General features: G+C 34.0%; 1 protein-coding gene across 1 annotated transcript in view; it reads left to right on the top strand.

Annotated features, from left to right (window-relative positions):
- ADGRB3 (adhesion G protein-coupled receptor B3) overlaps positions 1 to 17,314 on the top strand; it is a gene marked incomplete at its 3' end in the record, with an annotated part of 461,362 nt that overhangs the window by 222,818 nt on the left and 221,230 nt on the right. Inside the window, exon 9 of the mRNA XM_082757992.1 lies at positions 10,529 to 10,723. Within this exon, the coding sequence (XP_082614118.1) occupies positions 10,529 to 10,723 (195 nt within the window). The remainder of the gene's footprint in view (positions 1 to 10,528; positions 10,724 to 17,314) is intronic.

The following is a 17,314-nucleotide window of genomic DNA, read 5'->3' as shown; positions in this document are numbered from 1 at the left end:
TTGTATGTGCAGATAATTTTTATGCTGTGCTTTGATGTTTGTTGTTGTTGTTGAAATTCAGTTCTTTTAGACAAACAGTATAAAATCTTACCTGATCTGACCTAATAAGTAGAACTATTTGTATCACAACTGGATGTGAGTACTTGCAGGTCCAAGAATAAAATCAGTGATTAGGAGCCCACAGCCCTACTTTTAATATATCAGAGGATAAAAAAAAGTAATTGAAATAAGAGGTAATTGCATATTTCTACTCCTTAACAAGGAGTATTTCTTTACAAGGCTCTCAAAGTTTGTTATGCTACAAATAAGAAGACTGAGAAGCAAGACCCCAGCATTACAAATATCCTATGTAATCTTTTGTATCAACAACAGCTTCCAAGAAATATATATATATATTTATAGCTAAATATTCCTTCATCTATTCTTAATTCATTCTACTGATGACAACAACCTTAATTAAATTTAAAATTAAAATAAAATAAAATAAAATAAAATAAATAAAATAAAATAAAATAGAATAAAATAAAATAAAATAAAATAAAATAAAAATCAATTAATTTTAAAGCACAGACAAACAAAGCCAAACAAAACCAAACAAAACCAAAAACAAGCAAACAAAAAAAGTGAGTGGGTGCTAGTACAGAAAATGGAAATGAGGTTAAAGTTTGGTACATAAGAGCAATGGATAATCATAGCTTATGGGATCTTTTTGAAATTAGTATCTGAAGACTGTATGACCACTTGTAATGAAAACCATAACTTAATGGAATAGAATCAACATCATATCTTGCTGGTCACCAAAAAGAGTGACTCCAGCTTTGAAATCCAGTATTTTGAAGTCCAAGAGTTGAGAGCTTTTTGAATGCTATGGGAAACAAGCTCGCTACCAAAATGTAAAGAATTTTATTCGCAGAAGTAAAGTTTGAATTTTTGATCCAAACAATTTACATTTAAGCATTCAGAAACTCTTCTGCAGAGCAAGCAGACTGACTTTAAAGCACAAAAAATGGTTTACAAGATATGAGAGTATATGAAATTGTTGGATAAGATGCTACCAAGCAGTGTTAGAAATTGATTTTGCTTAAAAGGAAAAAATACTTGCATAAATTGGACTATTTTTCACTCTGTTGGAAAAATCCCACAGGATTTATTGGGTCTGAAATGGAGATAGTTTTGTAAGGGATCTGCTTAAATGATACTGGTTTCACTGCCTCACCTCAGACTGGAACAACCCTTGTACCTAAAATGAGACTTCCTCTAGATGGCTTTCAGACACTCTAGTTTGTAAGAGATTTATATTACACCCATGATTAATGAGGAAGACTAAAACTTTTTTATGAAGACACTTTTTTTTTCTTTTCTTAAGGTCATGTCTATATTATCAGAAATTCTCTATTAATATTGCTTGTCTTCTAAACCTATGCAGCATAATTTTCAAAACTGGACGATGAAATTCTACATTTAGTGTATTGGATAAAAATAATGTACTACTTTGTGCCTACTTCAGTTATGTAACACCTAAATAAGACATGCATTTTTGCAAATCTGGCTGCTTTTCTCTCAGAAAGAGGAAGCTGGAAAACCAAAAACCCCTTAACTCTTGAGATTTAAGAAGGAGAAATCTGCATATGAAATATCACACTGTTGTCAAGATATTAACGCTTATGGAGCTTGGGAACTTATGCAGGTGAATCTTTGCATATCAAAATGATAATATAGCCATAAAAAAATGAATTTCTGCTGCTTCTAGTTCATACTATAATTTTGTTTCTCCTCTTTCCACAGCAGTGTTATTCACAATTTTGCAAGTGCTTGGCTAAAATGTAATTTGATAAAAAGAACTCTGAGGTGAATAATGATTTGCTCAGCTGCAGCTCATTAGAGATGATTTTGGTTTTCCAAATTATATTACAAGGGCAGCGTATCAGTCTGTCCATGCACTCCTTAGTGAAATGAATGCTTTACTCTGGGGATTCAAAGTCTTGATTTACTGCTTCTTTTTGCTAGTTTAGTGCTTCATTTCTTTTTATATAGCTGCAGAGCAAAGCAGCCAGACTTAGATTTGTAGATTTGAATGTATAGGCCACAATAACAAAATTTTTCTTCTGCATCAGTCCATCCTATTGCTATATGCCAGCTCTTCATCTTCACCTTCGCAGCCTTTGAGTAGTGGAGTTATATTAGTAAATGATTTGCTTGCCTTGCCTTGCCTCTCATGTGATCTCAGAATCTGCTGGAGTCAGCTCTGTTTTGTCACCTCCATAACTAGACAGAGGGATGACAAACTGGTTCTCTGTTTTCTCTCATCATAAAACAATTGATCATGTGATTGTGGCAGGCAACAGTTTTCCTCTGCTTCACTAACACATTCCAATTTTGCATAGGAGAAAATTTAAGCATTGGAAAAAAAAACTAATAACTTCAGCATTCCTGTTTGCTTTGACGATAAAGTCAATCATTTGGTTGTGAGAAAACTCTGCCCTGCCAAACTCATTGCATAGACTGAAATGTTGTTTTTCTGTGTTTTATCACCATGCTATAAAATTAGTATGCCTTTCTCAGTTTCCTAACAGATCTGCTTCACTTTCTGTAAATAAATAAGCATTTTGCCAAAGAGAGGAAATCATCTACTCCATCCCAAGTGAATGGTTGCTTTTTCATAATTTTCATATTAAAATAGGTACCAAAATTAGCAATTAGGATCAGAAGGACGTGTCTTTGAAGCTACCACAGTACCTTATGCATCCATGAAATTACAGTGCTTGATCTCACTAAAATACATATACATCCCAAGCCCAGAGATGCTATACAGTGGGAGAAAATATTTACCTTCTATTCTGCCTAACCATATCACAATTTAATTAAATCGGAATAAGTTGTTCTTCCTTTCTGTTTTTGACTGCTTTCTAATACACAAACAATCCCACTTGTTAAATTCCAATAAAAGTCCCCACGATCATCTCAGCATCCTCAGTCATCTTTCCACATCTGGTTTATGAAAGAATAATCTGTGTGTTAAATTAAATGTGCTCCTGTGGTTTCTACTGCCGCTGTGTTATGTAGAGTTCTGCTGCAGCAGTAAGCAACTGAGTGCTCCCCAATCACATTGATATTCCAAACCAAGCAACACTGCAGCCAACAGGTGAACTCCACTACAGTATGGCCAGAGGGAAAATGAGAAATGAAGGCTATTTAGGAGCTCAGTAAAGAAAGCATTCATCTAAATTTCCTTTAAAGCCTACCAGAAATGTAGGAACTTTCATTCCAACACAGCTTGCAGAATGACTGCAGGAATTTATCTAGACAGGTAGCTGCAAAGCAGTGGCCATAGCATGTTACACTTACTACACTCATTCCCCTGTTTGTTTTGTTTTGTTTGTTTGTTTGTTTGTTTTGTTTGTTTTTTGTTTGTTTTTTTTTGTTTGTTTTGTTTGTTTTTTGTTTGTTTTTTTTTGTTTTGTTTTGTTTTTGTTTGTTGTTGTTGTTTTGTGTGTTTGTTTTTGTTTTTGTTTTTGTTTTTGTTTTCTCTCTCTCCACTACTTCATTTACTGCATTTCCCATCATGTCTAAACTTGGATTTATGTGTGTGAGATGCAAATGATTTTTCTCTTGCCTATTTCTTAATGCAGTACTCCCATGCAGAATTTAGGGCTCCCACATAATGCTAAATCTCCTTGAAAGAACCATTCTTGTTTGTCCTGCAAACAGAACTGAGCATGATTCAGATGGCTCTGTAGAAACACATATTCAAATAAATATATAAATTCCATCAGTAAATCAGAGCTTTGTTTTAAGGACACATACTAAATACAATGACCATGTACTATAAAAAAAAGAAGACAAGTCATTTATTGTATGTACTTTTGTGACCTCCATTCAGTCAATATGGAGAGCCAGGAGACCTTACCTCAAGCAATGTTACGTCTGTCATAAAACGAAAACAAGACTCTCAGAATCATCGTTCTCTTTTCTCTCAACTCTTGCTCTTGTCGTGTTGCATTACACATAGATAACACAAATCTTGAAGGCATGCCCTCTGGTTAAAAAAAGAAACAACAACAACAAAGAAAAAAAAAAAGAAATAACAACAACAAGCTCTCTCACACAGCATGCCAACATGAGCAGGATTTAATCACAGATAACTGAAGCATTGAATAGTGGTACTTAATAAAATAATAATATAAATCCTGGTTAACAAACATAGTGATCAATATAAGAAAGGAAAATGTACACCCCAATCAAGTCAGCTATTTAATGATTATTCACTCTTCATCCTTAAAGCTATTTGTCGCTCTACTGAAGAGCAGCTTTATAACTTTCTTATTCAAATATTTTGTTGAATCTATGAAGAAATATAAATACTAAAACTTTATAATGACTTTTCCTGTCATCTGTTTGGTGAATTAAAGACTAGAATAAGTGACAATATTAATGATGACAATTTAAAAAAAAATAGAATGAGTTAAAGTAGCAAAAAAAAATCTCTTAATCAAAATAATAGACTTTCTGTGAAAGATGTAGAGAAAGAGGGCACGGAAAGAACCAAGCATCCCTCTGAGCCACTCACATTCTTCTTCCACAGATGCTACATGATTTTTTTTCATAGATACTTCAATACGCGTTATCACATATGAAAGAATGCAGACATTTCTCTGGCATCTTTAAGAGATGCCTTAGATCAGGGTCTAGAACAGCACAGGATTCTGTGCTGTTAAGCTGGCTCTTTTTCTCCAAAAACAGTTGGAGGCAATTTTGAGTGGGACAACTGTTTGTATATGATGAAGCAAACCTCATTTTCTTTTCATCAGTGTAAATTAGGAATAAGTTCCTTAAAGCACAGGGTTGCAGTGATTTGGGCTGAGTGCAAAGAGGCAGACTGATGCACAGCATCTGCAGAAACTTGGTGCAGCAGATTGCTTGTTATAACAGCAGATAAATGTAAGAAGGTAAAAAGTTCAGTTTTAAGTCTCTCCTTGTACTTTCATATTTCTGGTTGTGGTAGTTTGGGTTTCAAATTATTTGCAGGGACTTATTACAGAACTATGGGACAGAAAGGAAATTCATGAGGTCAACAGCATCAGCTATACTTGCATTATTTCAGCTTTTTGTTTTTCTTGACTGTTACTAAAGCCTTTAGTGTAGAAGACTGCATAGTCTCTTCAGGGAAAATATGGTGCATCACTTCCTTTACAGTTGAGAAGTTTTCTTTAATTTGTATCTTTAATCTTCCTAGACACAATGTATGCAAATTATTTTTCTTTTTGCCTTTTCTATTATAAACAAAGGGAATGTATTATTTCCTCTCTGAATAAACTGTTTATTTATTTATCTGTTACCATGACCTAGATTAAGACTGCTAACTAATTTCGCTGATGACAAAGTAGGAAATTACTTTGTATTCCTTTAGCAAACTCCTTCATAAAAATGTGTGGAAGAAGGAAGACACTTATATGAAATTAGGTTATAAATATTCAGGTGCATGTTTGAAGATGCATACCTTTATCTTTATACCCTACTCTATTTCTTTTAAAAGATGGCTGAAATTATATTCTTTAACCCTGAAACTGCCTTAAAAAATAGTAAGCAGTTATTTATGTTAAGGGAGAATAAATGAAACTTCTAGATTCTGCATTTCTGAAATACTTAAAAGATTGTCTGCTGATGATCAGACAATATAGGATACAGGATATGTAAACATGTCCTGTATTGATATCTTCCTCAAATATGAAAGGGAAAGCTTTCTCAAAATGACATCACATTATAGTTTACATACCAGCGTGCTGCATAAGTTCAGTTCAGTATTATACCTGTGGGAATATTTCAGCTGCCAAAAAAATATATTTTCTGCATTTGTATTGATATGCCTCACTTTAAGTGTACAGGTCTCAGTGCCGGTAACTATAAAAGTAAATTTAATGCAAAATCATCACTTAATATTTATGGAGGGGGTACTGCAAATTCTAGCCTCAAGATTAGAGGCCATATAGGCCATGTAACATGATTCAGATCATTTAAGATAACATTTCAGGTGACTTGGGTTGTTCTCTAGAGGAACTTACACTCTCAAGAGCTTTTAGGTTTTTAATACAATTGAGTAACTCAGGTGACTTTCACAGGTGATATGAATATTCCTTCCTTTTCTGTGTCTTAATAGCTTTATGAAAAATATTTTATAAAAAGCAGTGTTGGGTTGTGGAGGTGCAAATCAAAATGGTTTGCAGATTATGAGTAATTTCAATACATATTTTTATTTCAAAGTATTTTTCCTCGCTTCTGTCTAAGGCTTCCTAATTCAAGTTCTTAGACTCCCTACATCATAAAAAGTATTAATGACATCATTAGTAATGTCAAGACATGGACTCAATATAGTATTAAAAATAATGGAAAAAGGATGATGGTGTAGTTATTCTTCAAATTATCCATTCTTTTCAATCTTTTATAGGTTTCTTGAGGGTTCATTGTTTTCTGTCCTTTCAGACCATGTCTAGCTGCTTGTTTGCAGTAATTATTATGCAGTAATAATTTTTTACTCTAAAGCTAGGGGCCTAGTATCTCTGACTTTGTAAAGAGTCATTTTTATTTTGTCCTACTTTCTGATAAATCAGGAGACAAAGGCAGCTGGACCCTGAGTCAAAGTCCAGTTAAACATTTCAGTAATTTTTCAAGTATATAGCCATATAGTGCATGCATTTAGAGGTTGGACTGACAACTGAAGTATCACTTTAACAGCTGCTTCGTTTCACTATCTCTTGGCTCATAAACTTTATTTTTAATGAGCCTGCCTGTAAGACCACTAAAAAATGACCTTCACAGAGAGCTACAAGGATCTACAGTGGTGACCAAAAATAGCTATCTTGGAGAATGTGTAATATCACAGTGAAAATAGCATGGAAAATAAGCAACGTGGTGATAAAGACATCATACCAACTGCCGATGAAGAAATTCTATATTTTCACACTGAAATACTCTTGTGGTAGCTGTGCAAGTAATCCAGGAGACTGTACTTTCAAACCTTAATACTCTGGACCTCTTCATTAGCTTTAATAGTGCTACACCAGTTTACGTCAACTGAGTAATGGCCTGTGATTTTTGAAGTTGTGTCTATGAGCTGATAATAAGGAGACTGCTTTCCTGCCAATCCATTTTTTTTTAATGGCTGTAATCAATCTTTCAATTAATTGACTAATTTTCACCCACTTTCCTTATCTAAACACATTGTAAAATTCCTTCTTTTTTTCCCCCCCTTTATTTTTTTAAACGCTACTGTAAGGATATGCTGCTGTAATATGTTTCTGTAGCTAAGGAACTTCACTATTATGCTTCACTGATTTGCTGTTTGAGAGTAGGAAGAAAAGGTCCTCATCAAGCTGTGCAAGAGTGATGTGACTTAAGGGAGATAGGGTACTTTTGCTGGGAAGCTGAGTTTTCTGTGTGTGTTATTAAAAAATAAATTAATATATATTTTTTTAAAGTTCCAAACTGAGCTGTAATTTTAATAGCCAATAATTCTTAGGTAGTTTAAATCACCTGCAGCACAACCCTATGAAGTAGGTGTAATAATGTAGTCTTGCAGCACTGTGGGCACTTGGTAGACCATTTTTACCACTGTGTCCAAAAGCAATCAAAATATCTTGATGAAATTACTAAAGGGTATACTATAGCTCCAACTTTTGCTGCTAGAAGTTTGTAAAATTTTTCATTGAAAACAGATCTTTACACAGTTTTCCTTATTCAAAAGCTTCACCCAGGAATATTTTAATTTATTATTTGCATTCAGAAAGTGGCTGAGAGCAAGACTTCTGTGCAATGAATAGTCCAAAACAAATAACAAATTGTCTCTATTGAATCATAGAATTGAATCACAGGCTTGGGTTGGAAGACACCTTAAAGATCACCTAGTTCCAACCCCACTGCTATGGACACCTCCCCCTAGACCATGTTGCTCAAAAACCCATCCAACCTGGCCTTGAGCACTTTCAGGGGTGAGACAAACATCTTAAAAATGTGAGATTTGCTGTTCCTACGTCTTTAAAATGTGAGTTTAACAGGAGGATGGAAAAAAACAAATTGGGGGTAGTATACATACAGATGGATTGAAAGGAAGCAAAATAATACTATATGAAATAGTTTGCTAAGTAGTCTTGCAGCTTTCCTACTAGCTTTTTCTATAGGCATAAAAGTGCAGGAGAGTTTTTATGAAGAATGATCACTGTTGCTGTTACTTGAATTAAAAGAACCTCTGTCTTTAAATTGTGTGATGCCTTTTCCCACATTACATGTATGTGTTAGATTTGGGAGATCTGCTTTATGGACCGCCTTGTGTGTTTTTTTTCGTGCTTGACCAAAACATGATAACATTGTTAATCCTCAAAAGCTGCAAATATGCTGTGGGGATAGTGAGCATCTGGACAGAATTTCAGCAATAGTTCCATTATTCTGCGTTACTGTGGTAATCGATACTCTTAATTTGCCACCTAGACACAATGTATGATAAGATGAAGCAAATGGCAGAATTTCAGAGGAAAAAGAAAATCTAAAATAATCACAAATCAAAATCTTTGTTACTTCTTTCATTTATTCCCAAGAAATTAGAAGTCCATAATGTTATTTATACAATATCAGATCCCTGAAGTTACTCTAATGAATTCTCTTTTATTTTTTACCTTTTTCTCTACTGTTATTTTCCTTCAAGATTACTTTCAAAGCCTCCTAAAAAAAATGAATAGAAACTGCACAAAAGGATTTCTGCAATCAAATTTCTTACCTGCTTTTTTTTTTTTTTTTTTTTTTTTTAAGACTGAGGGTGATATTTCTGCTGAAATATTTGTCAAAAAAAAAAAAAAAAAAAAAAGACTAACTTAATTCTCCTCACTGATTATGTATTTATTTATTTATTGAAAACATTTGATTGTAAAGTGATGCTTGTAATTACTTACTCCTGTAGAGTAGATTCATTCCTGGTCCATTCTGCCACCAGCTGGTGTATATCCAAGGCAACCCAAGGGTTTCATAAAGTTGTTCCAAGTCTTAAGTATTTCTAGGGTGTGGACAAGATTGTTGTGGTCCATAACAATCCCCAGCTGCTGTAAAGACAACTTAAGGCTGTAGACATAATTCGAAGCAGACACTTAGGCCGGATCCAGATGTTTTACAGGTATCTAGGCTATTTCAAAACCAGCTGAGAATGGAACTAAAGAATGTAACAGGTATTTAGATCATGTACATCAGAGAATGATTGAATATTTTACATTACTGTCACAAAATTTATTTTGAACCATTTTAATCAGTGTACTATTTCTTACTACATTCTTTGTTTTTTTTGTTTGTATTTGTTGGTTTGTTTCTTAAGTGAAGCCTCACATATCCACACCAAGTGGCTGGGGAGGTCTGGAAGTGACAAAAGGTATCACACCCCTTCCTTCCACTTCACCACCACACTACATTACCTTAGTCATCCTGTCCAGTAATAAGGCCAAGCTAAAAATAAATTGAAGTTACATTTGAAGAGATGATATTGGCAGTTGAATAGAATTTTCTCTTGAGCCTTCCTGCTTATATTAATGTCTATCTCAGGTCACATATCTTTTATTTAATTTAGCTACAATTTGTAAGAACTTATGTTTATTTTGTGTTTATTTTAGAACAGGTTTTTAAACCATACTCTCTTTTTTAGCCTTGGCTGGTCTTGTGACATCTTTGTAATACACTATGCATCATCTCTTGATGTTGAGTCAATACTAAGAGGTAATCAGATCCACAGTTCACTTTCTTGTCAGGAGAATTCTTCTACCAGCAGATGCATTTTGGATTACCCTTACTTATCACTGGCCCTGTACAGGCCTGCTGGGAGAACTACAACTGGAATAGGCTTCCTTGGCAGATATATAAAAGCAAATCATAATTCTGAGCTTTGTATTTCCTGGAGAAAAAAAAAAAAAAAAAAAAAAACAGGAACAACATTGTTCCAAGTTAGCCCCTTTGTCCTGTTAGTACTAGAGAAGAGAGCACCATCAGAACCTCCTATTCTATCCAAACCTTCACTCTTGTGAAGCCCACTAGCTAAACTGGGCTGGCAGAGATGAAGGGTTTATTCTTCCCCAGAATAAACTAAATTATAACATCTAGCATTTACCCCTTTCAGAGCTCTCAGTTGTTTAATGAATGGCAGTATTAGTTGTGCATCTGTTCTGGAGAAGACTAATTTATTGAAACATCGCAACAGTAGGTTAAAGCCACAATCCAGCCTATGGTATTCCTTAAAAACATGGATGTTGAGAAGGTATTGATATCCAAAGGGAAGTTAATGGATGAGCTGTAACACCTTCAAATCTTTCATTAAAAAATCCATGATTCTGTGATAAATATAAAAATTTCATCACTATGATCTGCTAGTATTTTGGCTACTCTTTAACTAGATGAACTGTTTATAATTTCTTTACTATTTAACATATTTGGTTGTGTTTAGAATTTATCATGTCTTTTTCTCAGTAAAGTAGGTTCTGATATTCATTTTGTTCTTTTGCTACAGATTAAAGAGCATCTTGCAAAGGGACAGAGGATGTTGGCTGGTGATGGCATGTCCCAAGTAACCAAGACACTATTGGATTTAACTCAGAGGAAAAACTTTTATGCTGGAGACCTTCTAATTTCTGTGGAAATTCTCAGAAATGTTACAGACACATTTAAAAGAGCAAGTTATATCCCTGCATCTGATGGGGTACAGGTAAGAGAGTATAAAAAGAAGGATAATGATTCAACTAATGGAGTTTGTCGGTATACTGGATGTCACCTATTTGTGCTACTGGGAAAATTATTTTTTCTGAATGATAGACATACGCATTGGTCACTATAAAACTAATAAAAGTGTAAAATAGGAAAAGACTCAACAACGCTTAATTAAAAAAAAAAAAAAAAAAAGCTTATGAAAAATGTAAAATTATTTTTTTATGATGTTTATTTCCATGTCGAGGTTTGGTTTGATTGCTAGGGGCATGTTGGTATTTTTTTGCCCTAAGCAAAGTGTTGTTCTTGTTCCTTTCAGTTAAAAATCTATTTACAGTGTTTAGTTATGTAATTCTGGGATTGTTTTTTTCAGTTTGAATAAACAAACCTAAATAGAAGTGCACAGGGTTAGTGAATAGTCCATTTGATATGAATTTACTATTTCATATGTTAGATTAACTCTTCTTGTGTAAGAGGCCAACTAAATCAGATAACAAAGATAACAACACTATAATTATTTCTACTTAATGGGCTGGACAACTCATTCTGCAATGTTTGTTAAAATAAATATTTTACAGGACTTCTGGATCAGGATATTGGTTTCATCTATATCTGGGAATTTTAGATGTTTTTAAAAGACCATAAATGTACTTAAAAATAATAGTAAGATGGTAAATGTATGTATCATTTATGAAAGAGACTTTCATGTCTTCTTTCAAGAGACTTTCATTCATAAATTAATAATGAAGATTTTAGTGAAGTATGTATTTGTTTATATAAAGGTAAAAATATATCATAAATATACTTTGGACCCTATTCATGCAGATAAGCAGAGGTATGTGTATGTACCTTAGAAAAGACAAGTTTTTCAGAGTTAACTTTTCAAGAGCTTGCTATTATATTTTCAGTTTTCTTGTATATCTATGCACAGAGAAAAATGAGCTTCCACATAAAAGTAATGTCTATTATGTTGGCATGCAGCTAGCTGAAGGTTATATATTTTAGACAGTGTTTCCCAAAAAGTATTTTGGCTGGACATGTTGTTGTTGTTTGTTTGTTTTATTATTCAGATGAGTTCAATATATTTACGCAAAATTTAACTATTAAGTGGAGTATTATTTGCTGCAAACTTTTCACACATTCTACAGTCTGATAGTCCAATGTGACTTCTTCATCATTCACAGGAACTATAGAAATCTTTGGTAGAACCAGGCTCAAGAACATGATGGTTTAGCTCATGGTCTTAGCAGAGCAGGTCATTTGGAATTTACATAAATTAGAGAGAATTTGATTTCTCACTGATGAAAATGCCAAAAGTTCGGTTTAGTTCAGCAATGTTTCAAAAATTCTTAATGGTATTTTGGCAGGACTGCCTTGGAGAAGTTATTTACACTATTTACATAATTGTAAATTAATCATTATTAAGTGAAGGAAAAAAAAAAAAAAAAAAAAGAGGGCAAAAATTGTTAGGGCGTATTATTAAAGAAATAAGGAAGGATTTCTCAAATCAAAGAAATAAGTGCCTAAATACCAAAATACCAAATACTATCTGGGGAAATAATAATAATAATAATAATAAATTTCAGAAGACAAAATCAAAAAGTTACACAAATTTAAAGCTTAGGTAAAATTCTGAAAACTACTGCAAAGTGTTCAGGAAAATACGTAAAATCAGAATGATTCACTTTTCCACAGGGAATATGTTAAGTTCTTGTTACACTTCTGACTTCTTACAATATAAAATGACATCCTGACTCAGTAACATCAGTGTTTTACAGTCAGTTCCTGAGAAAACGGGATATGCTCTTATGTAAACATGAGTATCTTTGCACCATAATCATATAAGGATGAAAATTAAATTATTTTTCTCACAAAAAAAAAAAGAAATAAGATTCTTCATTCTGCAGAAGATGTGTGGTATTCTATTTCTTTTTTTTTTTTTTGCATTAATAAAAACTAGAATCTCTACGTGCTTTTTTTTTTTTTTTTTTTTTTTTTTAAATTCTCAGAAAGTCATAATTTATCATTCCACCTGGTGTCAGAAAAGTAGATTCTGAATTATGAGTAATAATCTTTTTAAGGTCCATACAAAAACAACAGCCTAAGACCTATAATTTCTTCTTAGACCATTATCTCTTTTCACACTTACACTCAATTTAAACTGAAAAAAGAAGTGTATTTATCTGAGTATATTTGTTTTTTACAAATTCCATCCATCTGCATAGTCCCTCTACAGTCTTTGGTTTACATCCAGTATGAATATTCATGAATACTGCAAATTATGTGATTCAGAGACTCCATAATGAAAAGAATGAACAGAAAAGTGAGATCAAATTTGAACAGCTTTTAGGGCTAATTACTCAAAATGAAGATTCCTCTACCTGACGTGCTACATAGAAAGTGCCCCTTCTTTAGACAGACAGATTCTAAAGTATTTTGTGTCTAGTACCATATGACTGTTTTTGCATACTTTAATCTTTTTACAATGATTAGGTTTTACATATATGCTTTGTATACAGTGTCAGGAAGAAAAATAAGCATACATGAGGAAGTTAAACAGTATAGAAGGATGTTTCATCAGTGACTTAAAATAGCAGCACTATAGCAAAAGTAGCAGCAAATAGATTTACATAATTATTCTACAAGCAAGATCTTTCCTCAATATGGGAGTTAAATCAAAATGCATCATGTGGGTACACTGGCACTATTTGCTATGAGATGGCCACTGTGCAATTACTTGTGTAAGAAATATGTTAGCTAGAAGATAAATATATATTTTTTAAAGTACTTTAAAAAAGTCAGTATAAGTCAGATAGAGCCTTCCTGTACCTAAAGGGGGCCTACAAGAAACTTGGAGACAGACCCTTTGTCATGGAGTGTAGTGATAGGAAAAAAGATGATAGTTTTAAACTAAAAGAGGGTAGGTTTAGATTAGATATAAGGAAGAAGTTCTTTACTGTGGGGGTGGTGAGGCACTGGCATAGGTTGCCAGAGAAGCTGTGGATTCCCCATTCCTGGAGGCATTCAAGGCCAGGCTGAATGGGGCTTTGGCAACCTGGTCTGATGGGAGGTGTCCCTGTCCAGGGAAGGGGGGTTGGAACTAGAGGATCAAAGTGAGAGTCAGCATAGGCAGGCAAGAGGAACAACCACAGACTTGTAGCTAAAATGCAAAAAGTAGATTTATTCTTGTTACCTCACCAACTGGGTAATCCCTGAAGCAGCACCGGAGCAGAGGAATACGAGCACAGGCACACAAGCAGGAATGCAGAAACAGGGTTCATGCTAGGAGGTCATTGGCCTACTGGTCTCACCTGTTTTATTGAGAGTTTGTGCAGGTGCAGTTTTTAACACCATACTGTGATTCTCACTGTGCTTCTTTGAACTGCTCTGTACCAAGGTTTGGAGCTCAAGCACATCTGATAGAGCACCTCCAAGTCCACCAAACACCTCTGTTATCTATGCACAGATGTGCTACTTGTCAAACACACAGAGCACAAAAAGCAGCAGACATAATTTATATGTTTTTCTACATTGATGCTTCCCAAACTTTGCACATTCCCAGCTGCAAGGTCACTTGAGTGTATTTACAATCCTCCTCGCCAGTTTTCTGTTCCGATCCCATCCTCCTCACCAGTCTTCTGCCTTTAACCCATTCCTTCCAACAATCTTTAAGGTCCCTTTCAGCTGAAACCATTCTATTATTTCTATTACCATTCTATGATAATCCGTATATGTTAACCACAAGGACCATCACTGTCAGTGAGGAATTAACAGGATTGCCCAATACTTTTTTTCCCCCAATTTACATTTTCCACACACACTCCTGATGCTGAAGTCTAAAAGTAGAGGTGACTTTAGGCTATTCATTAATTCTTCCTAGGGAGGAATTCTGTAACCATATAAAAGGATTTATGACAGCTTTATGCCTGCAGAGAGGGTCAAAGAATTTAAACTGGAACATAGAACTGCATCCATTGTATTACAAAAGAAAAAGATTGAAAGGGAGGAAATTAAATTAGGAAAACATTATTGTCCATTCCTGACTGTAACTGGCATTATCCTCAGAAAAGCCTTGGCAAAAATAAAGGACTTCAAAATTTGGCTCTGGCTGTTGCAGCATTTTCTATAGCAGCCAGTTCAGCAATACACAACCCTGCTATGAAAGGAAGGAGGAACCTAATGCTACAAGGAGGTCCAGTGTTTACTGTAGTAATACCATCATATTACATCCAAATAATGCTTCCAAAATTTAGCCTTCATAGCTGTCAATCATTTTACTAAAGGGCAATGTTGCTTCTCACAGCATTAAGGAAATGAATAAGGAAATAGTCAAAGTAGGTAAAAGACTTTTTAACCTCTATTCAACTGTCATATTTTGGAGTGCATCTCCATGTCTTCAATTATAATCTTCAATTCATAATTGAAGAAGCAAAGCCATTTAATCATCTGCTTAATTCACAAAGCACTTATATTGCTGACTGAAAAATCTTCAAATATCTCAAATCTTCAAATAGCCTCCACAGCTACAATAAATATGACATATTAGGAACTGGAGTAGAGAAAAAAGAAAGAACCTAAAAATCAAGATGTTCTTGTCACTAGGTTCATAAACAACATTAATGGTTTATTAGCTAGTAACATTAGTACAAAGTGTATCTTAGATCAGTTATTATTGCTCATCTCTTGTTTTACTTGAGTTTAGAATTATTTATATATTTTTTTCATATACGTTACTATTAATTGATGAGTACTTTAATGCTTTCATGTAACTAGTAGTAAACACAAAATTTAACACATAGGATTATTAGCAAAACTATATAATTTATCATCAGCAAGCAATGTATCATGTATACCTCCTGAGTGTTTATCAGGCAATCCAGACTACTCTCAGACGTACTGTTTGCACGGACATGGATTCTTATGCAGCTAGCACTCATACTGTTTCTGCATGGGAACGCTGGTTGCAATGTAGTGCAAAACTAACTTTGAACTGGTTCCTTACCATGGTAAATTGTCCCACACTGAACATGTTAATGCATCTAGACTGCTACTGGCACTAACAAGTTAGCTAAAATTTTTGTCCACGGCATCTCCAGAGTATTACATTGGAAGAATGCAGAACTATCATGCTTTAAAAAGTATCTTCTGGGTGAAAAATAAATAAATAAAAGTGAGAGCCAACTCTTCTTAGTAGAACTCTTTTCCAAAATCATAGTGTCCTAGAGTAGACATAGTGCCATGAAACTGCTTTGGCCAGTACAGTTTATCAGTTTATTTTACTTGAGGGAGCAATAAATCTGTACTTTTTTTTTTTTTTTTTTTTTTTTTTTTTTTTTTTTATGAGCATTTATACAATTACAATTTGCCAACCTGGTTAAAATGGCAAATCCTATGTAAGGAATACTAAGCTTAACTCTTCTCAGTATGTTTCATTTTGCTACTGAATAGGTGAAATGTGTTCCTGGAATATAAACAATATGTGGCTACATTTTCATAGCATCACAGAATCATTCAGGTTGGAAAAGACCTCTGACATCTAGTCCAGCCCTTAAACTAGTACTAAAGTCCACCACTAAATCACACTTCTAAGTTCTAAATCTACATGTTTCTTGAAGACCTTCAGGGATGTTTATTCAACCACTTCCCTGGGCAGCCTGTTCCAATACCATGCAACCCTTTCAGTAAAGAAATTTCACATAATATCCAACCTAAACCTCCCCAGGCACAACTTGAGACCATTTCCCCTTGTCTTACGGCTTGGAATTTTCCTCTTCTTATCTTCAGCTTTACTGTAAAGTTGACCTCTGTATCTGTGCAAATTGGATGAAACCATGAGAAACTATTTTAATGTTCTGTCTTTAATATCCATCATTCCCTCCCAATGCCTACTTGTCATTTGCACAGGAACTTCTGAGCCATTTGCTTTCTTTCTATGAAATTTTGTTTTATTAACTCTTATGGATATTTTTCCACTGACTTCAGTGAGAGAATTGTGCCTTCATTAACATATGGGACATGTTGCACAAGTTCACGAAAACATGTCTCGCTTCTATAAAAACTTTGCCAACTTAAAGCAATTTTTAACAATGTAAGTATATTGGTTAGCATAACTGACTTTCTGATGAGGAGGAAAGGTCCATGTCAGGTAGATAGTGGTAGGACTAGATTAAACTGGTGGAAATAATTTTATATAAAAATTGTTTTCACAAGTTTTACTCAATTTTGTGTTCTACAGTGTTCTTCTTACATGGTTATGAGACACTTAAAATGTCTGCAATATGTCAAATTTTGAAATAAATGCCTTTTTTAGTACAAGCATCATACAGTATAGTATAGTATGTATGGTATGGTATGGTATGGTATGGTATGGTATGGTATGGTATGGTATGGTATGGTATGGTATGGTATGGTATGGTATGGTATGGTAAAGTTGGAAGTTATTTCTGCTCTCAGTCACTGTACTATTGAATGCTTTGCACTTTCATTAAATAGTGTGTTAAAATTACTTCTTGCTTGAACCTTTTTTATACCTTTTTTAACCCCAAAACAACTAAAAATTAAGTGCTGGTGAAGGAAATATGACCAATAATAT

This window comes from Aythya marila (genome assembly GCF_965140915.1).
Source record: "Aythya marila genome assembly, chromosome: 3".
Classification (NCBI taxonomy): Eukaryota; Metazoa; Chordata; class Aves; order Anseriformes; family Anatidae; genus Aythya; species Aythya marila.
Note: the sequence above shows the minus strand (reverse complement) of the source record. Positions and strands in the feature narration are given on the sequence as shown.